Source organism: Pararge aegeria, chromosome Z, assembly GCF_905163445.1.
Source record: "Pararge aegeria chromosome Z, ilParAegt1.1, whole genome shotgun sequence".
In the NCBI taxonomy this organism is placed as follows: Eukaryota; Metazoa; Arthropoda; class Insecta; order Lepidoptera; family Nymphalidae; genus Pararge; species Pararge aegeria.
In genome coordinates, this window is record NC_053208.1 from 3,044,131 (window position 1) to 3,066,661 (window position 22,531).

At 38.5% G+C, this 22,531-nt stretch overlaps 1 protein-coding gene across 2 annotated transcripts in view; it reads left to right on the forward strand.

The window, feature by feature from the left end:
• The window catches only part of LOC120636508 (ankyrin repeat domain-containing protein SOWAHB), a 111,031-nt gene that overhangs the window by 20,791 nt on the left and 67,709 nt on the right, over positions 1–22,531 (forward strand). For both annotated transcript variants that reach the window (XM_039908016.1, XM_039908017.1), the window contains exons 3-4: positions 6,149–6,175; positions 7,649–7,774. In XM_039908016.1, coding sequence (XP_039763950.1) covers positions 6,149–6,175; positions 7,649–7,774 — 153 coding nt within the window. The remainder of the gene's footprint in view (positions 1–6,148; positions 6,176–7,648; positions 7,775–22,531) is intronic.

The following is a 22,531-nucleotide window of genomic DNA, read 5'->3' on the forward strand; positions in this document are numbered from 1 at the left end:
TATGTTTGATGAAAATCTGTCCAAGATGGCCGACGCCACAAAATGGCGAATTTTTTTTTTACAACTCCCACAATATGGGTATCAAAAGAAAGGGCTTGACTAGTAGAATATTAAACATTGATAAGATTTCAAGATTCTTTCATTTTCATTCCCGCCATCTCAAAACGGCGATATATATTTTTTTAAATCCTCATTTTAAGTTTCAAATCAAAGGACTTGACTAGTAGAATAATGTACAGTAAGTATATTGAAAGTCGGGTTTTAATTTTTTGAACTTTTACCTATTGGTTACATTTTTATTAAAATACTTCGTTGGTCTAATTGCTAGGATGATTTAATATGGATTAGGAGATCCTTTACCAAAATTTAAAGAAATGGCAGCGAAGAAGTGCCGCGGAGAACCAGGGTGGGCTGCGCAAGCGCCATTGATATGCGAGATGTTAGAGATAGCAAGCACGGTCTGCTGCTAGCCAAGTGCGCGTGTGCCCGCTCGCATTGTTCTTTGCGCCGTTCTCCGCGGAATCGCATCGGCCATCGGCGCCGGCGCAATTAACGACCCTTGTCGATTGCGATACGCATTAGGCGAACGACTCGGACGGATAACTGCAAACGAACAAACAAACAATTGAATTGTAACATCGATCTTTTCCCATTCCGCGCAACTGTTTCTAACTCCGGACCGGGCGCATTGATACACCTACCGACCGAGAACAAAGATACGCAGTTCCTTACATTCACCATCGCACTTTTACTATGTAACCCAAAGGATACTCAAAAATAAACAATTTCAACTGAATATAATTTAGTCGACCTGGAAATCCCCAGTTCTGTAGTGCAGCAGTATTATAAGTAAGAGGTGTCGATGGCGGTCAGAATTTATAACTTCCTTCTGGCTGATGGGAGGCATCTGCCGCGACGTACCTACGTCAAACGATTGAACATTGTGGTACGAGATAAAAATAAAAATAACCTTTATTTCTAGAAACATGCGATACATCAATACTAACATATTATTATTATTTAATTTCATAAAAACATTTACAATACAATACATTACATTTAGCATAAAAAAATATTACATTAATTTTAATTTGTTGATACCATTATATATAATATCAAAATAGATTGAATTATGTTGCGCGTTTAAGATTGCCTCTATGCAACTGTATTCTATCGTGCGCAACTCTGCGCCAGTTCGGTCCTTCGGTCTTTTTTAGTTCGTCTTCCCATCTTGTATACGGTACGAGTTTGCTTAGGATTATATTAGGGGTCTAATAGAACTGCCTCACCTACCTACCTACTACCTGTTAGCCTACTCTCAACTACCATCAGGTGAGATGCAGGTACATTTAAGGGCTAACTTTCAGTGGATTAAAATTAAAAAAAGTTTATGTTTTATGTTAAGTTACGGTTACGTTCTAAGTAAAAACACCTATAATAAAAGTACCTACCTAAGTTCCAAATAAGTTGAAATACCATAAAACCGATTGGCAAAGGCCAATTTTTAATAAATAAATTGACGCATTAAGGTTTTTTAAGACAAACTTTCAATATTAATATTGCTAATAAATGAAAATTTTACGATAAAACATATAGCTGACTTCATAAATCAAAACGAATTGCTGTACCTACGAGTTATGCCTAACGAAAATTGTGTTAAGAAAACTGTTTTTACGTACTGTAAATTCGAAGGAATGTTTCGTCATTCTATCTTAATAATGCCCGTCCTATCTTGGTTTTGTGTACGTGATATATATCAACGACGTGTTTAGCCAGATATGCGTGACGAAAACGATGTGTTTCAGATTAGCCCGAAATGCTGAACTGATTGTTTTCTTTCACTACACTTATATAACAGAACTCCATTTTGACAGATCAGATTTCATATTTCCATAATACAAGGAAACAAAAGAAAGATATAAAGCCTTTTATTATGCAGTTCGAAAATCGATTTAGAAACTGCAGGCTGATAATGACAACTTTTAACACAACTTTTTGTTTACGATTTATTACGTGGACCAACAATTTTGGCCCAACAACTTTCAGTGAAATGCCTTGGTGGTTTAATGCCCTATAAGTCTTTTTCAGATTTATTAATAGTTATACCTATCGCCACATTAGTGCGTTTGCGCGCGCGAGCTTGTGTGTGTGTGTGAATCGATTTCGATTTTGTTTTTGTTTGAAAGGTGAATCGGGAGGGTTCTTAACTATGGTTGATAAAATCGGTCCAAAAAGGCGAATTTAATTTTTTTTCACATTTCTCTCATTATGGATATGAAAGGGCTTGGAGTAATAAAATAATATGCTCTATGTCTTATTCAAAATCCAAGATGGTAGCCACCACAACATTGACATTTTTTCAACCTCAATAGGTCTATTTCGGGGATTCTTGAAATTTTTGATTTTATTTCTTGTTGTTAAGGATATTATTATATGAAGGCATAAGTGATGGAGGTATCCTCGGAGTGGCGCAGGACACGCGGCGTCGGGGCCGAGGTTATCGTTTAGCATAAAGCAGCTCCCATTAAGGCGAACATGTGCAAGTTTATACCCATTCACGAGAGCGCCGAGATTGCGCCAATAAATAGCTACGGGGCTGATTTGTAGCCGCCGCACGGCGCCCGGCCTTGCGCCGGCTATATGCCGGCTATATACCGGCTACATGCCGGCCGCATGCCGGTAATCTTGCGGAAGGACACTTCAAATAAATCACACTCGAACCGTAGCACCGATTGGTACGTTTAGGACTCTCCAGTTAATCGATAATGGGCCGACGCAATTAATGGTGATTGGGACGGCACTAGGACTCGCAAAAGTCTCGCTTTGCATATATCGTTATTAGCCTACACCAGCTGATTAGCCTCGGAATTAAAATTAAAATGACAGAGGCTCCCGCCGAGGTTTTTACCAACCTAGCGCTATGCGACGTATCATCCCGGTAGAATGCCTCATAGAAACAGTTTAGGGTTAATGGGTCTAACCTTACTGGCTAGACCGCCCGTGAGTGTGATGCAGTTAAGGGTTTAATTGTGCATATTAGTTTAAATAGATAAGACGCAGTAACCGACGCAGTTGACGAATTTAGTTATCGCCATCAACACACTTCTATGTCATATTTTACATGATGCATGTATTTTACATGCATCAAAAGTGCCATCTATGTGCATATTTGAATAAAAAAATATTTGACTTTGCCTTTGGCAACTTAACGTGACCTCAGAAGACTTACTAAAGCTTGGCTGGAACTGAGATTTTCTAGATATAAATATATGTTTCCGGTCCGAGAATCGAACTCAAGATGTTTCAGAGTCTAGCGATCCGCTGTCTGCTAGACTATCAGTAGACACTACTTCTTCCTTTATGATCATCATCATCATCATCATCACACCAACCCATTACCGGCCCATTACAGAAAACGGCTCTCCTCCCACAGTGAGAAGGGGTTAAGGCCGATATTTTAATTACATGAAACGTGCGGTGCGGTGCGTGCCGGGATTCGAACTTTGCCGCCCGAAAGTGAAGTCGAGTCCCACCCAATGCGCTGTCAACGCTTATCAACCTACATGATACTAGAATCTTACTTTGGGGCATTAATTTAGCACTGAAGTTACCAAAGCAAATACTAATTTAAAATTTAATTTAATTTAATTTTTAATTTTTTCTCGCTTTACCCATAAAATTTAAGATCAATAACGACATAAAACTAAATGCAATTAAAATAAATACATGTCATAAATAAATTAATTAAAAAAAAAAACTAAATTCAATCTAATCCAAATACACCAATTCAAAAATAAAATTTAAAGAAAAAGAAGAATGATAACAATCCCTCAATATTGTCTATTGGTATTTCAACGTGCCTATCACAGCAATGACGGAGGTAATGTCAGTCCAGTCTAGCCGCAATCATCTTCAGAACTATGTTAAAGCTATTCCGCACCCTGCGCACAAAAGACTAAGGTTAGGTAACTTCGCCCTTTTTAAAAAAGTTCATAAGTAAGACCTTTTTTTATGAGAACGGTTTGAATACAACGTATTTTAAAGTTTTAACTCAACAACAATCGTTTAGGGTAATTTTGTAGTTCGAGTCAATTCGTGAAAAAAAACCACAAAAAACACTGATACCCCTTATCAGATAGGAAGTTTTCTTTACGCCAATATTTCCGGATTACTTTCCATGTTTTTTCTTATTCTACTACAGTAATACCCTTAACTGCAATCTCAACTAATAGTAATTGATGATGCGGGCTAACCTGTTTGGGGGTATGGTAATCATACCCATAATCGGTTTCTACGGCAACTATAACTACTACGTGTTTAGCGGCACGTTTTTGTCGGTTTTTCCAAATTACTCCTGCCGGGTATCGATCCCGGGACCTCCAACTTTAATTCACAGCGCTCACCGTTGCGCCAGGGAGGTCGTCATGTTAAGTGTTATTTTTCAAAGTAAAGAGACAGCACATCCATTTATAACTATAACAAATTAGTATTACTATCTATACTTTCTATACTAATATACAAAAAGGTAAATTATGTAGTTTTTGAGTTGGGGGGGGGGGGGGGGGGGGGAAACTTAAGAACTTTTAGAAACTTAAAACACTTCAGAAGAAATATGACAAAAAACAAGAATACATCAAGCGAGTTGGATAGAAGGTACAACTTGGCTAAGACATATGTAAGCCGGAGTAAAAAAAAATGTAACGTAAATCACGGGTGTCTGCTAGTTTTAACGTTGTAGATTAAACGCCGAAGCGTAACAAAAGTCGGTCAGCATTCGTCCAATCGTTAATTGTCTCGCAGAACCCGACCCGGCCCGGTACGAACTAATCTCGTTATTAAATCAAACACATCACATTAAGGATGTTATCTCGTCAATATTGGAGTCCCGGACGGTGCGCTGATAGTGTACGCATAAATATGTAACGACAGGTGGTAGAGTGGCCACGCTGAGAGGCGCGCGCGCGTCCGTCTCCGACCGAGGGACCAACCGTGCCACGCTAACGAACGATAATGCACTTTAAACATATTTGCATTGAACCGAGTATTGCACGGCCGAGATCCTGACGCTTAGGGCTTCTCTCCAGCCGCGACACACCGACGCGAGTCCGAAGACGGGAGAATTCGAATTTATTGACCATTAATTCAAAATATTATTTTCACAATATAAGTACTCATTTATTAATTTTGAAATATTAGGTTCCGATTAATTTATATGTGTCTTTAAGATATTTATTATGTACGTTTAAATATCGTCTTTATTTATAAAACTAATCTTTTGTTATCGAGTATGGGCCGGTGAGAAGGGCGCGGCTCGCGGGGAGTGGGCTGTTTTCTGCATTTCCCGCCGGGTGATGACATTATATAGTTTATTGAATGAGGTTTTACTGCGGGTACCGCAACTTAATTTATTGCAATTTTAAGACACAATTAGTATGTTACAAACATTTACCTTACGGTTCACTAAGTATGTATAGTGTTTTAAAAACCACAACATTTTCATGCTAATCATTTCAGGTTGATATCTCAGTACGCCTCGCACACCACTCAAATTGTCACCACTTGGTTCAAAGAGAAGTCAAATACGGTTGTTGATAAATGCTACGACTCGGCTGATATCTTGCAAAAATGTTCCTTATCATCATCATCATATCAACCCCTTACCGACCCACTATAGGTTTTCCCATAATGAGAAGGGGTTAAGGTCGTAGTCCACCACGCTGGCTCAGTGCGGATTGGTGGACTCTACCCGCCTTCGAGAACGTTATGGACGAATCTCAGGCATGCTGGTTTCCTCACTATGTTTTCCTAAACCGTTGAAGGAAGTGATATTTTAATTCCCTAAAACGCACGTAACTAATATAAGTTAGAGTTGCGTTCTGGGATTAGAACATTATGTAGAGCTATCAGGCATGCAGGTTTCCTCACAATATGTTCCTTCGCCGTTGAAGGAAGTGATATTTTAATTCCCTAAAACGCACGTAACTTAGAAAAGTTTGGAGGTGCGTGCTGGGATTCATACTGAGCCCCCCGAAACTGAAGTCGAGCTTCCACCCACTGGGCTATCACCGCTTCATTTTTTTGTACTATATAAATAAAGCTAATATTTATTATTAATATAATTGAATAAAATTAAATGTATTTGTTTCAGAGTGTTGACGAAGAAGACAGAGCATCTGTAAGTATATATTTTGGCAGCTTTTCATTAAGGGCGTAGTTCAATTCGGAGTGGGCTGCCAGAGCTATGATATTTTGGAGCGACGATAGGTCTAGCCGAGTGTGAAAAAGCGTTTACTGACAAATGTGGGCGTGTAGTAATTTTAATGATGTAGATATTCAAATTTTATCTAATTTACGCTGAGACAATGTCTCATAGACGTTCTTATTTTATCCGTCCGTAATTGATAGATGTTATGTAAAACCTTAGGATCAAAACTAAAAATGAAATTAAAGTAATTAAAAAAAAGGGTTAGGTTAATATTGTAAAGCCCTTCGTAAACCAAATGTTATTTCAAATGTAACTGTTAACTCGTTAGTGAAAAATAGAACTTTACTATTTGAATTGTCCGAGATTGTGATTTTTATTTGCTTAAACGGAATTTGTACAACACAACTTCTTAACCTATTTTCAAACTTAAAATTCTTTGACAAGACAAGTGACATGTCGGTAGATAATTTACGTGACACTAAAAGCCAAAAAAAGGAAAAAAAGAAGAAAAAGAAGATTTTTCCAACCACAGATTGCAATCTACAATTGAACATTATTAAATACCTTAGAATGCTAGTCACCAGTAACTTTATAATTATTTTTTAGCTTAAAATAATTTATTTTAATAGTTTATTAAATTTAGTATCGTTAAAGATAAAATATTAATATTACGATTATCTTTTGAATAAAGGTATAAAATAATACGTCTAATAATAATTCTTCATAATGTTTTCTTCCTTGTAAACACTTAAAGAATACTCGATGGTAAAAAGTTATAGGTTATATTTGCCTAACAGCGCGCGGTCCTGAACCACTAGTCAATTTCATTCGCAACTTTGATTAAGCTGCAACGATTCATTCTATCTTCATCATCATCATCACATGAACCCTTTACCGACCCACTATAGGGTACGAGTCTCCTCCCACAATCAGAAAGGGTTAAGGCCGTAGCCTACCATGCTGGCACAGTGCGGATTGGTGGACTTCACACGCCTTTGAGAACGTTATGGAGAACTCTCAGGCATGCTGGTTTCCTCACGATGTTTTCCCACACCGTTGAAGGAAGTGATATTTTAATTACCTAAAACTTGGAGCAAGGAAAGTGAAGTCAAAGTCCTACTGACTGGGCTATCACCGATAAGTCGCATTTACTCTATAGGTTCATCAAATTAGCTGTAAGTCATTTGGCTTTAGGGATTTGAGACTTCTGCGCACGCCTTGAAGGCTTCTTCAAGGCTTCTGCAACCATGCGATATCTTCGATATACTTTGAAAGAAACGACGTGCACAAACTTGAGAGACTTTTGAGAACTGCTCCCGGTTAATCACAGTGTCTTAAGGACACAATTGAGTTACCGATGGTGACCGTATCTGTTACATCTGTGTAACTTTAAGACACCGATGCTATTACGATGGGTGTTATGATTTTTTTCCCCTCTTGTAGCTGGAGCACAAGGAGAATGACCCTTTGGACCCGAAACAGAAGCAATGGATACTTTGCGCCGCCCGGGGGGAGTACCACACCCTCGCGAAGATGTGCAAAGAGAACGCCAAGCTGGTGCGGACTAAGGTAGGTCCTTCAGTTTTACCGCGTTGTTCTGAATTCTGTACTAAAACAGGCGTGCTTCACGGGAGACGGGAGTGCATGTTGTGCAGGAAACTTAGCTTACTTTTGTAGAACTCTTTAACGTCTAGAACCGCTAAACACCCCCAACCGACACAAGTTACAAGCGGCAAGGAAGGCGTCTCCTGAACCCAACATCACACACACTCCTATTCGCGCGCAATCTCAAAGAATAGTCATAATTTATAAACCAACAGCTTTAGATTAAAAAAAAAAACAATTAATACTAGCTTATGTAGGAAGACAAAATGTTCAAATAAATAGTGTTAAACAAACTATCTTTTAACTACACAAACAAGATAAAAGTATATCAAGTGCAGGCAATGTATAAAATTTCTTAACAAAACAAATCAGTCTCCATTCTGCTAAGACCATAAAAGTCTGCAAGCAGGGACAGTGTGTGCAACGTGGAAGCTCTAACGTCACTCGAGTACCCTCATATCTCACAATATTGACAACTACAAAAAACTACTGCACTACGATAAAATTTGCTGCAGCAAAAACCAACCAGATTACAAAAAAAAAAAATACCAGGAAAAAGTGATAAACGGTAACGGATGCAGTGCCCTCGTCCCGAGTTTTTAGGGCCTGGGTTAGCGCCATCCAGAGCACATGTCCAAAAGGTGTGCGTCTAATTGGGTCCCGCAGGAGACCCCGGCGCCGGCGCCCCCCGCCGCCCGCGCCGCCCGCTATCTTGACACATCTCCGGACGTCCCTTTTATTTTACGAACCGTCTCTCAGACTTTTGTTTTCCGACGATTGTTTATGCTCGGTCGACGCGAGCGAGCACTCGATATATCTCACGAGCCGTAAACTCGCTGATGTCTAATTCCGCGTTGATTTATTGCGTGTGCTGTTGACGGAACTTACGTACGATAAACCCGTTGAGTCCTTGCTTAATGCCTACCTATATGTGTGTCTACAGGTACGATTTTATGCATTGACAACTCTACGGGCTAACTGTACGTAGGTTTCGAACGGCGTCCGTCAAGATCGAATGCAATCAATCCACGCGGAATAAGACATGTCCTTGTGGACATCTCTCGGAAATCTCGTCAATATGAGACAACCAATAGATTTTATGTTAACATTTGTTTCTTTACTTTAGAACAATAATAATATGAATAGTTTTTTAAATGTAGCAACCTTAAGGGAAACCAATAAAAATAGTTGCTATTCTAATGTAAGTATCATGGGAACAGATTAATAGACGAGTCATTATCCATTATCCAATTTATTCGAGAGGGTATTAAAATTTGCATCAAGTAAAGTCTCGATATGAAAACCGAAGATACACGGTTCCGCGGAAGTAGGATTATTAAAGAAGTTTTCTTCTACAATCGTAACTAATATTATAAATGCGAAAGTGTGTTTGTTTGTCCTTCTTTCACGCAATAACTTAGCAACCAATGAATTTTATTTTTGGCATAGACTTAGTTGAATGGACTGTTAGAAGAACCATAGGTCAGTTTTTTTTTTCCAGAAAAACAAACCGTTTCCACAGGATTTGAGAGGACCGCGGGCAACTAATTGGGAATTATAAAAAGACGTTACCCCATGATTTTCACGATTTCACATAGCGAATTTGAAAAATGTTGTAGGTAGGTATAAATATATTTTATTATATTTCATTTTGATAACTTTCACATTAGGAATTCCATTATTTACTGTAACGTCCTCGATGGACTGTGTTTATTTTAGCCCTTATTTTCGTCGAACAGATAGACAGCTATCTTTTGGCAGTTCATTATTTACAGTAGTAAGCAATTGTCTCAAGATACGCTATGCTCCAGGAGGGATTCTTAAGGTAACTCAATATACATTCAGTGTTATAAAAACCGTAATTAAAATTTTACTGTTGAGTGAGTTACTTTAAAGATCGATGCCCCCATTTTGTTCCCTGCCACAACTAGCACATATTTATGATTGTAATTTTGAAATTCGGACTATTCAAATTTCAATTTCAATAGCATCTGTAGCTACTTTCATAAGATCACACAGTATATTGGGTTTTTTGTTGATCTCTATTTCCGTGTATCTTAATTTGTAGTATATCGATGATTTAGGTCTCAATTTCAGCGTGAGCCCTGGCGGCCGGTGCATTACTTTTATTGTGTCCGCAATAAAACTCCTAATGACTCCTTCCCTTTTATTGATTCCTTGTAAATCAAGACCCGGCGCAATTGGATTTCGATTTTATAGGCATCCTCTGCCGTGTGTGAATACTTGTTAAGTGAACTTAACTTAATGAGTCTCCGGGAGATTGTCTTTGAGTGAACTCATTTTTTATTGTTGTTGTTTGGATTTACTGCCTATCCATCCTGCCAGTGTCTTTGTTTTGCGGATTTTAATTTCATCGAAATGAAAACTTCTTTAGACACTTTTTGGGTAAACAGGAAACCTTGAATGTCGCGTCATTGTCACCGCACGCTTCATTTGAGTTGTTTACTGTGTAAATATGTTCCTAGATATACCTACCTGCGTGCGTTTTAGTACATTTAATATAAACAAAGAGTAGGTATATCTCTCTAGTCTACATAAGAAAACTAAGGAACTTGTGAATTGTATCGTCGAGCTGTTAGATTCATATTCTTTTTAGAATTATTTTTGGTTTGTAAAGTGTTTAATGACAAATTTTAACTTTAATCTTTCATCATAAACACATCTTTATAGCCAAAATTAAATCGAATATAATAATCTAATAGAACGAGATTCACAAATTACTTACTTTTCACTTTTATATTGAAAAATGACATACAATTTACTGACACATTTAGTTTTCCCACACTGCTGTGGAATTAACAAAAAAACGTATGTGACGGAAAATTCAAAAAGTACATTGTTGATTAAAAATGTATACTTTGTTGACTATTCTGCACTAAAATTTTAAATTAGCTGAACCCGTCTACGATTCCCTGCAGATCAGCCTTTTTTTTATTAACGATAGGCCAGCTCTTACGACAGTCATGCCCGTTAGAAAGCAATGATGAGGTCTAGGTAGGAGCACGCTTCTCTAGAAAAAGCCTATTAACTCTTGCCTCGAAGGTACTCAAGTTATAGGTGGCAGGAAACACAGTTGCCGAGAGGGCGTTCCACATCCTAGCGGTACGTATCAGAAACGTGGATAAAATACGTTTCGTGCGTGTTGATGGAATATCAACCACATAAGGATGCCACCACTCAACGGCGTCTAGATGTTCTGTGGAAGACCGGGGACGGAGGAACAAAATTGTGAAGTTCCCGAGGCGTAGGTTCTAAGCCTTATGTATCTGTAATCATACCGGCAACCACACCCTTCATACCGAAGCACAGGATTGAAGATGTACAATCAGGTGCCAGTCTTATTAGACGACCGATCGACGTAGCGGGCAGCGACCCTGCTTTCTGAGTCCAAGGCCGTGGGTTCGATTCCCACAATTGGAAAATGTATGTGTGATCAACATGACATGTTTTTCAGTGTCTGGGTGTTTATCTTTATTTATATATTTCTTGTGTGCGTGTGTATATCACTGTACTCCTCCTAGACGGCTGGACCGATTTGAATGAATTTTTTGGTATACGTTTGGGTGGTACCCTGGATGGTTTAGATTCACAAATTAGCTCGACAGATGGCGCTGGGGTCCGCTAGTATCTTTATAATAAGTATTTTATGTAGATATATTTTTCATCAGTCATCTTAGCACCCATAACACAAGCTTCGCTTACTTTGGTGCTAGGTGGCGATGTGTGTTTTTTCGTATTATATTTATTTACCAAATTGCACTGGGCCAGCGTGTTGGACAACGGCCTTCTCCTTGTGGGAGGACACCTGTGCCATATAGTGGGCATGGGTTGATGATGATGATGACGATGATATGAGCCGATTGGCGTACTAGGCAGCATTAGTAAAAATATTTATCAGTCTTCTTAGTATCCATAACACAGCTTTTTTTGGGGCTAGATGGCGATGTGTGTATTGTCGTATTATATTTAATTATTTATTAATAAGGAAACTAAACATTTAGTCGATCGTTAATACTGAGAGTTTTAAGTGTAAGAAGCCTTTTCACGCAGATCTAGCGCGTGTTTCCTCTCTTCGCACATCCGAAGCGCTCGCGCACCTAAATGCAGACCGCTCCGACGACGAGTTAATAAAATTATTCACCGTATTATTTCAAATTTGTGCCCAATTAGTGTGTCACCAGGGCTATCGGTTAAGAACATCTGCTTTGTGAGTTTTCGTTTGTTTGTTTTCTTTCGCTCCTAGCAACTAATAAAGCGCCAGTAAATATTGTACGACAGTATGGAACACGTGTCGCTGGCGAGCGGCGCGCTGTTTGACATTAGTAGCTTCCACACTAAAAAACACTTTGATGCTTATTTTCGTATTCGCCCTGACCGATGAGAGAATTATCGATTCGTGGATGTGTGCGCAGTTGCATGTCCTTATGATATTTTAGGGTTCCGTCACGGATCTGCGGAACCTGGAGGCCTGAATTCCCCTCCGGAGGTTATAGGTTAGACGAGATGCTTTTAAATTTTTGAAGTGAAACTTCTTTGGATTCGTTGTTATTTCAAACTCGATGAAACGAAAAAATAAGTCCATAGAGACAAAAACACATAGATTCAGCCGGCGAGTTAAGTTTTATTTAAGTTACCAAGGAAACTGAATATTATCTAGATAAAGAAACAAACACATAAATGTATAGGACAGAGTGAGATAGAAAATATTATACATTTTTTTACCTATTCTAGTTACCATGAAAACTAAATACCTTACATTTATCCTAATAGTTCTGATACTCTACATCCACCTCAATCTCTCGTAGGCTTCTTTTCTGAAGTTACACTTCTGCCGTGTGTGAATAAATTGCACAGGTTTTTTTTTTCTTTGTGTTCTATTCTACAGGAATATAATAAACTATAATGAAAATAAAAATTTAGTTTGCTATACTCCGCGAAAACGGGAGAATTTGTATGCTGTAATTTATAATTTCTTCAATCTTTATATAATTTGTGTTTGGCGTGGAGTATATAGATTGAAACAATTTTAACTAACACCATACAGATTCTGTTGCTTTTCGCGGAGTATGGAATATTTTTGTATTTCAATATATGCTTTGTCTGTAGGATGCAATTTATCTGCGTACTACGTTACGTTAAGATGGTTTGAGCGGTGAACCTAAAAGCAGGTGACCAGTGGCGTGCATAGAGGGTATGTACAGGGTATGCAGATGATATAAAATAAAGAAAATGTCCAGGAATTATAAATAGTTAAGTTTTTATAACTTTGACAATGTCTATCCTTAAGTTATAATTAACTCGTTGTGGAAATTTTCTTCATTTAATGTCATCTGCATACCCTGTGCATACCCTCTACGCACGCGACTGTTTACCTGCTTTTAGCTTTACCGCGTACAATATCTTAACGTAACGTAGTACGCAGATAAACTGCATCCTACAGACAAAGCATATATTGAAATACAAAAATTAAAAAAATAATCACTATTAACAGGTGTGCATCGCGAGCACAGCTATTAAATAAATATTTGGATTTGCAGTTAAACTATTGAATTGTAAGAGAGATACACGCATTCGGGAGCTCGGCTCACTCTTAACGTTAGTCGCTACGCAGTCCGCCTGTATCTCAGAAACGAGATACTTAAATATGTCATCGTTGTTTCCTACTCGTATCTAAAGAGCTCGGATGTTTATTAATTGACTAAGGACCGCCCGCGGGGACGCTCGCCCGTTTCCGAGTCTCTTGGAATTCCTACAATTATCGATATCGATTATGTTTGTTGATCGATCGATCTTTTATCTAACTAGAGCGTTATTGAGAGTTTTTTTTCTTCTTTTATTTATCTTTGGTGAACTATTCGACTATTTCGACTATTCGACGGCCGACTGGCGCAGTGGGCAGCGACCCTGCTTACTGAATCCTAGGCCGTGGGTTCGATTCCCACAACTGGAAATTGTTTTTCAGGGTCTGGGTGTTTATCTGCATATTATAAGTATTTATGTGTATCATATTCATTAAAATATTCGTCAGCTATCTTGGTACCCATAACACAAGCTACGCTTACTTTGGGGCTAGATGGCGATGTGTGTATTGTCGTAGTATATTTATTTATTTTTGTTTTATTTTATTACTTTTTTTTGTTTTATAATGCAAGTTAGCCCTTGATATCATCCAAGTAGGTATGTGAGTGATGATAGATCAATGTTGGTAGCTGTTAATGGTATTGCAGTTATGTATACTAAAACTTTCCGGTAGGATATCTCGTAGAAGATTAGGTGTAGGTATGGGACACCTAATAGGAATCTACGCGACATCGTACCGGAACGCTAGATTGCTTGGCAGCAATTCTTTTTCCGTAGGGTGGTAACTAGCCATGGGCCAAGACTTGCATACTGACCAGACCAGAGAAAATCAGAAAAAAATAACAAATTTCACTGCCGGGAGTTGAATCCGGAACCTCTCACTCATAGGAATTGTACAATACGTAAAAACATACCTTTATGGTAATAAAACATCTAAGATCAACATTGAATATTTTTCTCCACATGCTATTGAACCAGACGATTGCATATATACCTATAGATCATACTTATGCCCTAGGACAAGCATTGATAGCCCAGTGAGTAGGACTTCGTCTTCAAAATCGGGAGGCCGAGTTCGAATCCCAGCACGCACCTCTGACATGTCTAAGTTATGTGCGTTTTAAGCAACTAAAATATCACTTGATCCAACGGTGAAGGAAAACATCATGAGGAAACCGGCATGCCTGAGAAAACAATCGCCTAGGCTAAATTGTTGTGCGCTTCTTTTTATACTAAAGTGCGTTTAGAATTGTAGCTCTAGTTTTAAAGTCAAAGTCAGAGTCAAAAAAATCTTTATTGGGCCTATGGGCCTACTTGAATAAGGACGTTTTGATGCGTACGTTACCTGAGAAATGTGTACAAAGTGAGATGATGGCGATAACCATATTCGTAAACTTAAAACTAAAGCTACGAGGGTTCCAAACGTGTCCTGGTCTAAGAAGAAGCCCACAACAAACCTAGCCGGGGTTTTTTTTGTTATGACCTTTTCACATTGTCCTCTATTCTATAATAGGACTTTTCTATAAGCTTATGTTACACAAAGAAACAAGAACAATTATAATCTATCAGCTCGATGCTTTGGATTCGGTGGATCGTCGTGCTAGGAGCCTCATTGGCAACGACCTTGTAGTCAGCAGACTTCAAAGCCTTGAACCGGCGCAAGGTTGCCTGTCTAGCTGTATTCTACAAGATACATTTCGGAGAGTGTGCTCAGGAGCTATTCGATTTGGTTGAACCATCTCCTTTCTACCATCGAAATGCGAGGTACCGAAAGAATCTGCACCGTTACGTTGTTGAAATACCATCAACACGTACGAAGCGTTTTGCTTCTTCCTTTCTGATCCGCACAGCAAAGGCCTGGAATAATGCCCTCCAATCTTCCGTCTTCCCCGCTACCTATAATCTGGGTACCTTGAAATCAAGAGTTAATAGGCATCTTCTAGGCAAGCGCGCGTCATGTTAGGCTGCATCATCACTTACCATCAGGTGTGATTGCAGTCCAGCACTTGTCTATATACTTAAAAAGAAAAAAAAATGTTGGCAAATTAGTTATCAGTTAAGTTAAGCAATTGTTACAACAATCTATAGTTAGATAAAACTCTATCAATAATCTTGTTACAACAATCTAGAGTTAGATGAAACTCTATCGGTATATAGTATGTGAAAAACTTGTGCCCTTGGTCCTTCTGGCTTTAACTTGTATTATAGGAGGCAGTACTCTCCAAATCCAACGCCAAAGAATATGTACATAGTTATAATTATCTTTACGATAACAGTGAACAAATGGTTTAGGTATAGTTTTTAGATTAATAAATAGCTATACAAAATGTAATTATTAAAAAGACAGCCGATTGACGCAGTGGGTAGCGATCCCACTTTTTGAGTCCCAGGCCGTGGATTTGATTCCCACAACTGGAAACTGTTTGTGTGATGAACATCAATGTTTCTCAGTGTCTGGGTATGTTATAAGTATTTATGTATATCATTCATTAAAATATTCATCAGTCATCTTAGTACCCATAACACAAGCTACGCTTACTTTGGGGCTAGATGGCGATGTGTGTATTGTCGTAGTATATTTATTTATTAAAGGTGTGTGTCTGCTGAGGCAAGACAATTGGCTCTATGAAAAATAAATGTTTAACGTTGACTCTGAGTTTAATCTCAACAGATTTAGCATAGTATTTTTTCAATCTACAAATAGATCGATCTAATGGCCACTAAACGGCTTCAAGAATGTGTAATTTATCCATTCTAGATAACATTTTGCTGTATTTTTTTTTCTACCACAAAACCCATCCCCAAGGGCTTAGAGAAACACAATATCATTCTCGTATTACAAATAAGATAACGTGATTCCAGATAAAAACCTTTTTTTGTCGTTTTCGAGTCTCCGGTAATGACCGTCCGTTTTATAGTTGCCAATTGGTGATGTAGGGTTGTAACAAATAAATACAGGCCAATCATAAAATGTTTTATGTGAGGCGCAAAAAATAATTGTCTTATAATATTGTTTTTTTAATTAACTTTCGTCTTATTAATAAATTTGTGACCTCCGTCGCAACAAGAAGAAATATAATTTGGACATAAGTATGTCAATGTGAATTTTAAATTCGAAGCCATTTGTCGATTATTCAAGATGAGCCTGACATATATTCTTTTAGCGTTTTGTTTGATTACACTGATACTATAGTTTCAAAACAAGATTAGATATATGCCGACAGAGGGCGCTGAATTCAACAAATTTTGGGAACAATAATTTTAGCTGTGAGTACATTTATCGTTTTCTTTCCATTCACGTTAGTAACTACGAAATAAGATAAATACTTCGCCTTTTCGTAACTGGATACTAATAAAGGTGTATGCCAATGTTATTTATAAATGAAGGCAACGGATTTGAAATATAATTTTGTTCCTTAAACTACAACTGGCACTTATGACACGTTCATTTATATATTTTTTGTAACGCGTGGCTTAAACTAGAGCCAGTCTAAGAATAATCAAACAATAAACTAAGCCGTGTATTACGTTGACATGGATACTATAATATTTGTCGAGTAACAGCCCTACAAAAAACGGTAAAAATCGTCTTATCATATTAATTCGTCGACGTAGTGCGGCCGGCGGGAGGCTGGAGTTGTTTAATTATTGTTTGTTTGCCGTGAAGGAGGAGAGCTTTGTGTTATTGTTAGTGATTTACAAGGGACGCTCGAGTCAGGGCTGCCAAAAATTTCTTATAAAAAATCTTATAAAAAATCTCTTTTTTCTTTAGTATTGAACTATATAAGTTTTCGTTTATATTCATCATCATCATATCAACCGATAGATGTCCACTGCTGGGCATAGGTCTTTTGTAGGAAGTTCCACATTCTACGGTTTTGTACGGTTTGGGTCCAGCGGCTACCCGCGACGCGCTTTATGTCGTCTGTCCTCGTTTCTGCTCGACCAACACTGCGCTTACCAGTGCGGGGCTGCCATTCCAGCAGCTTGGCACCCCGTTCATATATAAAAAAAAAATTAAAATAAAATATTAAACATATACAAGGTGTATAGTCTCGGTTTTTTCCCGTTATCTTATGTGATTTTGTAAATTGGTTTTCATAATTTTTATGATTTATTTTATAGAACAGATATTATTAGTTAACCCCATGGCGATTTTTAATTCACGTTTTTATCAACATTCCAGACATGAACATTTGCCTGTTACTATTCCACTGTTCGTGTTACTAGGAGAAGAGAGGGTTTGAATGTAGAGACCCACGACGTTACTCGAATATATGTTGGTGGGCTGCTACGATTACTATCTCATGTATGTGATGAATAACAGGGGCTGGCGTGTTAACGTGTACTCCCGGGGGTGCGGAATATTTTAACCCCTAGACCAACTAGCAATTTGTCTGGCGCACTAAAATACTTAATTGATATTGGGATCAAAAATACTACGTGAATCAATATTAAAAAGTAAATCGTTCAAGCCCGACGTTAGAATGCGGTTATTTTTCGTTTGCTTAGCAACCCTAAATGATTCCCAGCGCTTCAGTTGGATGTAATTAAATGAATCAAATTGTATTTATCAAATATTTAATTAAACTTAGTGTAATTTTTTGATATTGAGTTATTAAGGTCGTTGAGCCACTACTTTATGTTATTGGTTCGTGGCTTGGTTAAAAACGATGGAAGATTTTTTTGTAGCTCACATTCCTTGGCGAACTCCTGCTGAAGCGTCCTTCTACCGGCCGGCGTCCTAAGTTCACATTAAAATTCAAAAAATCTTTATTTACTGTATAGGCATGTACAGTGGCGTGCACAGGGTTTTTGACCAGGGTATGCATAAAGCAGGTAATTGGCATAAAATGGAAAAATTCCCCTCCAATACGATTTATATCAAATAATTTGGGTATGCAGTGCTTTTGTGCACGTATGAAGTGAACGCCACTGGGCATGTATGTACCTATCAATTATTGCGCGATGACGATAACCTCATTCGTTAACTTGAAATTAGGAGAGTTCAAAACGCTCTCTGGTCTAAGAAGAGCCCACAGTAAACTTAGCCGGGTATTTTTTTTGTTATCACCATCTCACAGTCAAAAAGTTAGATGTGGGTTTAATGTCGCGCCGTCTAGGTTTTGCTCCACACCGCGAACAAAACGACCAACTAGCAGAGAACATAAACCGGACGGCAATTAAACTACCGAGGCTAGCCAATTAGTATCAACGCGTACACCACGTGATCCGCTCAGACGCCGGATTCGATTACGGAGGCAAAAAATTTGGTTGAAAAATTGCCTCAAAACTGTGTGTCGCACGCGTGATTAACACCCAGTCGACGGCGCGGGGGTGTGGCCATGCGGAGAGCAATTTTACACTGATTTATCCCTCACAGGCCGACGCTGCCGTCGCTTAGTCTAATTAAGACGCTGATATGTTGACTGATGATTTATTTCACTCAGGCATCGCAACGATCTCTGTCTCGACGCGCACTAACGACTGCGCCGTAGTCCGTCATTGTCAAGCGTTTATACCGGTGTACATATTATATTATAGTTTTCTTTATCTGTATAACTACACACAGGGCTCGTGCTGTTAGTACTGTTCACTAATTGTTGTGCTTAAGTGAAAATGCTGAGGATTGATGGACATCGCGCTTCCGACCTACTAACAATATAACTACATATTATGCTGCTAGCCTAAGTAGCTTTCCTTTCGTGAGTTCAATCCCCGGCATTTACTTTTCGGAGTTATGTGCGTTTTTAATTTAAGCAATTTAAATATCAGTTGCTTTAGCGGTGATGGAAAACATCTAGAGGAAACCTGCATGCCGGGGAGTTCTGCACAACGTTCTCAATGGCGTGTGAAGTCTACCGATCCGCACTTGGCCAGCGCGGTAGACCAAGGCCTGAACCCTTCTCATTCTGAGAGGCCCCGTGCCCTTTAGTGGGCTGGTAATAGTTTGATGATGATTGTGCTGTCAGTCGTGAGAAATGAGATCTCCCTAACAATTTGGGGATCTATTTCCTTATATTGTTAGTGCGCAAATCAAGTTGAATCTCAATTTCCGGAAAGAAATAAGTGTGAAGCAATATCTTATTTTAAGTCAGAACTCTTCTCAGAGTCGTATTGGTACTATGTAGTACCAATAATTTAGTATTCAATGTTTTGAAATGCTTAAAAGATAACTTAGTAAACTATTTCTTGTCTTATAATGTAAATCTTTTAATTTATTTTTAGTGCAAAGTTTATTTTAAAAACAGGATTAACAAAAATGATAAAAAAAATCATTTCTTTTTATTAATTTTAATGCATTTACTTCAATATTATTTCGAAATAAACTACGCTAAAAATTAATTAAAAAATTGATAAGACAAGTGAGATAAAAAATATTTTACTTAGTTATCTTTTAAGCATTTCAAAGTATTGAAGATAACTTATACTATGGAGGTTCTAATTTGATTTCGATTTGATGTTCGAAATAGATTGTTTACATTATAAAACAAGTGGGAAAAAAAAAGTTAAAGTACTTAGTTATAAGAGCTTTTCTTAAGGAAAGTTTGTTTGTTTTCATTTTTAAGACGTAGTTACCACTATGTAATGAAGAGATTGTTAATATAATACGACAAGTAAGAAACTATAGATTAAAATTGTTTACTTCTATTCTTTCCTCTTACAACTTCAGTGTACAATAAAAGTGTATTGATTAATCTGTTGAAAGTTGTGCAGCCTAGCATCTAAGTAATTAAGGTATTTACATTTGACTGGGAAGAGATTACCTACGTCTTCTACCCTCAATCCACGAAACGGAACGTATGGTTGGATTTCGCGGCAGCGGCGGCGCTAGGTCAAGGCGGCGATGCATGTTGTTTTAGAACGATAAAAATTAATCTGAACACTAAAATGAAATTTAAAGGCTGCCGCCTTGAAATCGAACCGCAAGCCTTTCGTTATGCTCGTTGTTCGGTTCCGAGCGATCGTTTTCGATGTAGGTATTGTTGTATCGTTTTTTTGGTCGCGCTGAACCCAAAAATGTGGCGCCGGTGAAGCTGCAATACGAGACGGGCTCTTCGCCTCATTGGAGAGCGCCGGCCGGCTGGCGGGCCGAGCACCACGTGGCGCCCGCCATGTCGTCACTAGCGGCGGCGTTATGAAGTAGAGTTGTGGGTTAAGATCGTGACATGACCGGATTTGATTTCAGTACACAAAAGTGATTGCAATTTGTTTTCTTTTGCAATACACACATCGCCATCTAGCCCCAAAGTAAGCGTAGCTTTGCGTTTGCCTAAGCGTGTGTTATGGGTAATAAGGTGACTGATGTATATTATTTTAATTAATATACCGATATACACCCAGACACTATAGAACCTGTACATCACACAAACATTTGCCAGTGGTGGGAATCGAACCTATCAGAGCAATCGTTGAATTCGAAATATACTGAATATATTGCAATGGTTAGTGAACTACAACAACCAAAATACTTTGAAAAATCGACATCTGTAATATTCTTTTTTTTTTTTAATTTATCTTAAAATTTTAATAAACAGGGTGTTGCTAGATTTATCTTAGCAGAATGATCCTGATTACGACACAGTGAATATAGGATAAGTATTCGAAACAGAACGATTTCGAACTTTACGCAGGTTGACCCTAAACCGTATACGACCGAGGTATCAGCTGTAAATGCCGGATGCTCCGAAATCTATGGATAGTGAAGTCCGTATATGAACTTCCGGGGCTCGGTTCGTCCACAATGTTAGTCCACCAATTACCAACTTTGTTCTTCTTAACTGAAAACTTCGAATAGTTTAATAATGTTTCGCTGATCCTGATTAATTTCTTTCGCGGGAAATCTGCTTTGATGACGTTGCAACGTCAGCACCATGAAATTATAAAACATATTCGAGCTTTCTTTCCCCAGTAGACTAAATAGATTAAAACGCCTTTTAATGTTAATATCCATTATCGTTTTTAAGCTTGTATGAGTGCCTAGGATTACATATGTTACTATGAGTCTTTATGACATCCTCATCATATCGACCCATTACTGGCCAACTACAGGGCACGGTCTCCTCCCACAATGAGAAGGGGTTAAGGCCGTAGTCCAACACGCTGGCCCAGTGCAGATTGGTGGACTCCACATACCTTTGAGAACATATAGAATATAGAACTCTCAGGCATGCAGGTTTCCTCACGTTTTCCTTCACCGTCAAAGCAAGTGATATTATTAATAACTTAAAAAACGCACATAACTTAGAAAAGTTAGAGCTGGGAGAAATTCTGGGATTTGAACTCGGCCCTCCGAAAGTGAAGTCGAGCTCCTACCCACTACGCTATCACCGCTTCATATCTTTATGTAAAGTGTATGCGGTGTCTTTATGATTTTTTTTCATATTTCGGGTGTCAAGTGTCGGATGGATCTGATTTATCAACCTTACGTAGCAAATTCAAATTCAAATTCACAACTCAACAATTCAACTTATGAAGCGTTCATACATATGTATATGTTTACATAATTGTAAGGAGAGGGTGATAACTTGGTTCGCCAACTTAAACTGCCCTGGTCCAAGAAGAGCCTACAAAAAACTTAGCCGGGTAATTTTTTTTTGCTGTCACCATCACACAGTAATCCTTAACATTATAATAGGAAAAATAAAAATAGCAGAGTTCGCTTCTCTTGGCCGATGGTCGTGGTGTTCGGACCGGCATGGGCACTGGGCAGCCGGTACATTATAATTATAATCGACTGTGGACCGATTATGAGTTTGTTAACAAGGTGGAGGTATAAAAAGAGAAGACATCCTGTAAGACAATCGAAGCGGATTAGGTGTCCGTTTAACAGCGGCCCTCGGGACGCGGCCGGGCGCGCGTGCAAGTCACGCTCTCAATAAGTGATTTCCAACAGCGGTGACTCGGCGTTATTGTAATGGCTGTTTGTTTAGCGTCTGCCTCGCCCGTGTATCGCCTAATCATATATGCGGAGTTTTGTTTTTGTACTCATGTTTATAGTTCACGGCCGTAGATATACTGATCCCGTGATGCGGACGCGGTGCGTTTGCGGCGATTATATCGAGCGTTAGCTGTTGGGCTTATTCGCGTCAAGCGATTCAGTGCTAGATAGGTGATGAT